The 5,928-nt window shown below is 35.5% G+C and overlaps 1 protein-coding gene across 1 annotated transcript; it reads left to right on the forward strand.

Moving 5' to 3' along the window:
- The first annotated feature begins 362 nt into the window (after window positions 1-362).
- LOC126694027 (uncharacterized) lies at window positions 363-1,319 on the forward strand. Its single transcript, XM_050390052.1, has one exon. The coding sequence runs from the start codon at window positions 363-365 to the stop codon at window positions 1,317-1,319; it is 957 nt and encodes a 318-aa protein (XP_050246009.1).
- The last annotated feature ends 4,609 nt before the right edge of the window (window positions 1,320-5,928 follow it).

The raw sequence follows: 5,928 nt of genomic DNA on the forward strand, positions 1-5,928 counted from the left end.
ATGGAGCAAGCAACATGTGAGGTATGTGGAATGGATTACAAGCTTTGATTTTGAATGATTGCCCATATGCTTACTATATCCATTGTTTTGCACATCGCTTACAATTGGCATTAGTAAAAGCATCAAAACAAGTTGTTCCCATTAGTCATTTTTTTCTTACATTGCTTTTTCTGATCAAAATTGTTAGTGCTTCATGCAAGCGCAATGAGCAATTAAAAGTTGCCAATGCTAATGAAATAGCACGTTTGATTGATCTTGAAGAGCTTGAGACTGGAAGTGGACTTAATCAAATTGGCACTTTACAACGACCTGGAGAAACACGTTGGAGTTCACATTTTAGATAAGTTTCTAGCTTATTAAGGATGTTTAGTTCAACTGTTGAAGTTTTACAAAATATAATTGATGGTGCAATTGATGGAGAAAATCGAGCAGAAGGAGAGTCAGCTTATGAAGGTTTAACTTCATTTGAATTTGTTTTCATCTTGCATCTTGAGAAGGAAACTATGGAGATCACTGATAAACTTTGTCAAGCTTTGCAAAGCCAATCTCAAGACATTTTAAATGCTATGCATTTAGTTTCATCTACTAAAGCACTTATCCAAAAATTTAGAGATGATGGATGGGATGGCTTACTCACCACTGTGATATCATTTTGTGAGAAGCATCGCATTGATGTCCTGGATATGAATGCTCGTTATGTTGGGAGGCGAGGTCGAGCTCGTAATCAACCAGATAACGTTACAAATGAGCATCATTATCGAGTAAATATTTTTTATGCTACAATAGATTCTCAACTACAGGAACTAAATTATCGGTTTAATGAAGATGCAATGGAGTTGCTTAGGCTTAGCTCAGCTTTAGAACCTCGAGAGGCATTAAAATCTTTCAGAATTAGTGATCTTTGTTTGTTGGTAAAGAATTTCTATCCACAAGATTTCACAGATTATGACAAACAAGTGTTGGAGAAGGAGCTTTATCATTTTGAGCATAATGTAGTCCAAGATCCAGAGTTCAAAAAATTGAAAAGTTTATCTGAGTTGTCTCAATGGTTAGTGAGAACTGGAAATTCAGAACACTACAAACTTGTTTATAGAATGGTGATACTTGTGCTTACTCTTCCAGTTTCTACTGCTACTACAGAGCGAGCATTTTCAGCTATGAAACTTGTCAAAACTGAACTTCGAAACAAAATGGAAGATGACTTTTTGAATGACTCTTTGATGTTATACATTGAAAAGGATATAGCTTCGACATTTAGTTTGGATTCAATAGTAGATGATTTTGAAGATTTGAAAGAGCGTCGAGTTCCCTTTTCATAGATGATTGTATAAAGAAACAATAGTGTTTCACATCTTTTGTTTTTGTTAGTAGATTGTATCTTAATATATTAAGAAACAATAGTGTTTCGCATCTTTTGTTTTTGTTAGTAGATTGTATCTTAATATACTAAGAAACAATGATTTTTGGGTATTTGTCTTGGTTGATCATTTATTAATACTATATGGATGCGTATTTGAAAAAAAAAAATTTTGCTTATCTCTAGCCCCCCCCCCCCCCCGGCTTAAAATCCTGCGTTCGTCCCTGCTTATAGGGGGGAGGGTTAGTATAGGAGATTTTGTGCATATGAGGGATGTAGTGAGGATTTTTGTATCTTTTCTTTCCTTTTTATTTTAGATACATTATATCTTGTACATTGGTCTTGTGACCACCTAGTAATAGCACACCTTGTACTTATGATTGATATATACATATATATATATATATATATATATTGAGGTTGTTATTACTTTCTTTCACCTATCTTTACATGTGTTGTTTCTTTTCTCTCTTTATGCATATGCTTCTTATATAATGTATGCAATTTTATATTTTTGTTTCACACTAGGATGCCTTGATGAGTAAAGTGTTTCAAAAATACAAGTTGACAAAGTCTACTTGCCATAAACTCTCTTCTTGCAAAGTTTTTCAAGAGTTTGTGTTAGGATAGATTTTATTGTATTCAACAAGTGAATATGAGTTGAGTGATTTATGACTTTTCTCATATGCTCATTTGTTTGTTGTGGTTTTTATCACTTATTGCCAAAGGGGGAGATTGTTAGGAAATATGTAATTCAATGTTAGGAACATATGTTAATTTAGAATTGACTAATCCTTTGACAAAACACGCTTTATTTGTAATTGGGTAGATCTAGGATGTGTTTAATGCTTCAAGGAACAAGGTTTCAAGTTCAAGTATTAAAGTCATGCAAGTCTGTTCAAGAAACAAGTGAAGAAGTGTTGGATTTTAAAGCTCGACAGCTGGCATCTATCAAGGTTTAAAAAGCTGCTGAAGCCCAAAGCTCGACAACTAGCTTGATAGATATCCTATCTATAGAGGTTTATGAAAAACAGATTTTCATTTCTATTTTGCATCCAATCTGTGGGTATATGTTTGGGCTATCTTTTCTCACAACCTTAAATATATATAAGGATTATTTTAAGGGCCGTAAAAGGTTGCGCAAGTGTGAAGAAAAATTATGTTCATGCAAATTGTGACTGGCGACAAAATTTGCCCTAGTTCATCTTTCTCTTGAAGAAGCTGCTTTGTTTGTACACCTTAGGGTTTTGTGACCAAAGAGTTTCGTGATCTTCATTGTGTGATGAATTGAAGAACTTTGCAGCCAACATCTTTCTCAAGTTGGTGATCAAGTCGAGTACTGGGATCTGCGCATCTATTGGTTAGCCACGTACTAGGAGCCGTGCATTGAAAAGGAGAGATTGTCATTAGAAAACAAGTCCAATTGAGTATTGGGGTAATGGTTCAATTGTAGGTTGGTATAAGGTATTGGGATTCCTTTACTTGTAACCGCTTTTTTTGATAATAGTTGATTCTCGGAAGTGGTGACCTTAAAATCACCCGATGGGATTTTTGCTATGTAGGTTTTCCCCATTCGTAAACAAATCACTGTATCAATTTAATTTCCGTTGCATTTAGTTAATTAGTGATTTGTTTGTGCTACCATGCGTTTTACATGTTAATTAAATTAATTAATTAACTTGGTTAAATCAATTGGTTAATTTATCACAAGTGGTCAATACATTCTTGGCTTATCATGAGCAATACATATAGCAAATATGTGGGGGCCACCGTAAACTTCACTCTTTATTATTTATTTATTTTTTGTTTGGGTACATGTATTTTAATGGGTTGGGCCATGTTTTACCAAACTTTTCCATTATAGATGTGAACTTGGACTGTTCAACGGGTTCTCATTGGTGGGCCTTTGATGGGCCCATGACAATGGACTAGATGAGATTGCAAGTTTTGAAAGTTGGACATAGCTTGGTCCATTGCCCTAGTGCATTAATGGATCTATAAGAATGAAGACGCATATTGCATGAGATTAGAATATTGGACCCAAGGTAATTCTTTTAAAGTTTAGGGATGCAAAGTACAAAGGATCCCATAGTTTAGGAGAAAATATACCCTGTTACATGAGTCCTCTTTCTCACAATTAGTGGATCCCACTAAGTTATGAGAGAGAGGACTCATATATACATAACAGTGTATACCTCCTTATAGTTTAGAGTGATTTTATATAATTGTGGTGGTCTTTTCCCATGAAATTGGGCTTTTCGACCTAGACCCCCAAATTACTTGTATTCTAGGTTGGGGCTTATCCCACAAGTGGAAGGTCTTGCATGTTATAGTTCTATTGAAAGGGATTGTCTTGCGTGTGAGTACTAACAGCTCATACCCTACGAGCAATACACAAAGCAAATAAAAGGGGCCACCATAAACTTCGTTCTTTTTTGATTTTTTTTGTTTGGGTACATGTATTTTAAATGGGCTAGGCCATGTTTTTCCAAAATTTTCCATTACAGATGTGAACTTGGGCTGTTCAACAGTTCTTAACAAAAATAAACCAAAAAAAGAAAAGAATTTAAACATGAAATAATCATAGCCTTGAGAACCCATTTGGTTCTTCTACATGAAAATCAATTCAAGTTTGAATATTTCTGGATTAGATTTAATAAAGCATCAAACTTCACACTCAAAAAATTAAAACTCGGTTCAGGAAAATTTTCAGAGAAAATAGAGAAAGACCAAAATTAAGGTTATGAATTTTGGAATCATAGATAAATCATAAAGAAAAAGGAGAGAGAGAGAGAGAGAGAGTGTGTGCGTACCTGATCTTCTATGGCCTCCTTTGTTAGTGTTGGTGCATTGTGAAAACAGAGAGGGAGGCTCAAAAGAGGGAGAGAGAGAGAGAGAGAGCTAGGGTTTTGGGTTTGGTTTTGGTTTTGTTATAGTCCTGTTGAAATGGATTGTCTTGTGTGTGAGTACTAACAGCTCATATCCTATGAGCAATACATAGTAGATATGTGGGGGCCACCATAAATTTCATTCTTTATTGATTTTTTGTTTTTTTGTTTTGTTTTGTTTTGTTTTTTTTTTTTTTTGGTTTTTGTTTTTGTTTGGGTATATGTAATTTAATGGGTTGGGCCATGTTTTACCAAACTTTTTCATTACAGATGTGAACTTGGGCTGTTCAACGAGTTCTCATTGGTGGGCCTTTAATGGGCCTTTCTTGATAATGGATTAGATGAGATTGCAAGTTTTGAAAGTTGGACATAGCTTGGTCCATTGCCCTACTGCATTAATAGATTTGTAAGGATGAAGGCACATATTGCATAAGATTAGAATATTGGACTCAAGGTAAGTCCTTCAAAGTTTAGGGATGCAAAGTACAAAGGATCTCATAGTTTAGGAGAAAATATACCCTGTTACATGAGTCCTCTTTCTCACAATTGGTGGGTCCCACTAAGTTATGAGAGAGAGGACTCATATATTCATAACATTGTATACCTCCTCATAGTTTAGAGTGATTTTATATAATTGTGGTGGTCTTTTCCCAAGAACTTGGGCTTTTGATCCTAGACCCCCAATTTACTTGTACTCTTGGTTGGGGCTTATCCCACAAGTAGAAGGTCTTGTGTGTTATAGTATAGTCTTATTGAAAGGAATTGTCTTGTGTGTGAGTACTAACAGCTCATACCCTATGAGCAATACACACAGCAAATATGTGAGGGTCATCATAAACTTCCTTCTTTATTGATTTTTTTTTTGTTTGGGTACATGTATTTTTAATGTGTTGGGCCATGTTTTACCAAACTTTTCCATTACGGATAGATGTGAACTTGGGCTATTCAATGGGTTCTGATAGGTAGGCCTTTGATGGGCCCTACTTGATAAAGGACTAGATGAGATTGCAAGTTTTGAAAGTTGGACATAGCTTGATTGCAAGTTTTGAAAGTTGGACATAGCTTGATCCATTGCCCTAGTGCATTAATAAATCTGTAAGGATGAAGACACGTATTGCATAAGATTAGAATATTGAACCCAAGGTTTCAAAATTTAGGGGATGCAAAGTACAAAGGATCCCATAACATGAGTCCTCTTTCTCACAATTGGTGGGTCCCACTAAGTTATGAGAGAGAGGACTCATATGTCCATAACAGTGTATACCTCCTTATAGTTTAGAGTGATTTTATATAATTGGGCTTTTCGGCCTAGACCCCCAATTTACTTGTACTCTGAGTTCGGGCTTATCCCACAAGTGGAAGGTCTAAGAAATGACACGAAAGATTGCTGAAAGAGGCAAATTATTGTCTATGACCCTAAACTTCTTTGATACTGGCCCAGCTGAGGCTATGGTTGCATAGTTGAGTCTCTACCCTATAATCCGAATAGGATTCCCTTTCTCCAGGGTTAAGGCTTTTCTCACTGCTCTCGTGTTTCTCTCCCCCCAAAATTTTCCAACCCTTGATCCCTATCCTTTTTTTTTTTTTTGTTTTTTTTTTTTTTTCTTTTTCTGTTTATAGACTCTCTTTAGTGGGGTTGTCATGATGAAAGGTTTTTTTCCCATGTTAGTGAGTCCCTTTGCA

The sequence above is a fragment of the Quercus robur genome, chromosome 8 (assembly GCF_932294415.1).
Source record: "Quercus robur chromosome 8, dhQueRobu3.1, whole genome shotgun sequence".
In the NCBI taxonomy this organism is placed as follows: Eukaryota; Viridiplantae; Streptophyta; class Magnoliopsida; order Fagales; family Fagaceae; genus Quercus; species Quercus robur.

Bases quoted from the DNA above. Each gene is read 5' to 3' on its own strand.
- LOC126694027 (XM_050390052.1), top strand. From the start codon at position 363: ATGTTTAGTTCAACTGTTGAAGTTTTACAAAATATAATTGATGGTGCA.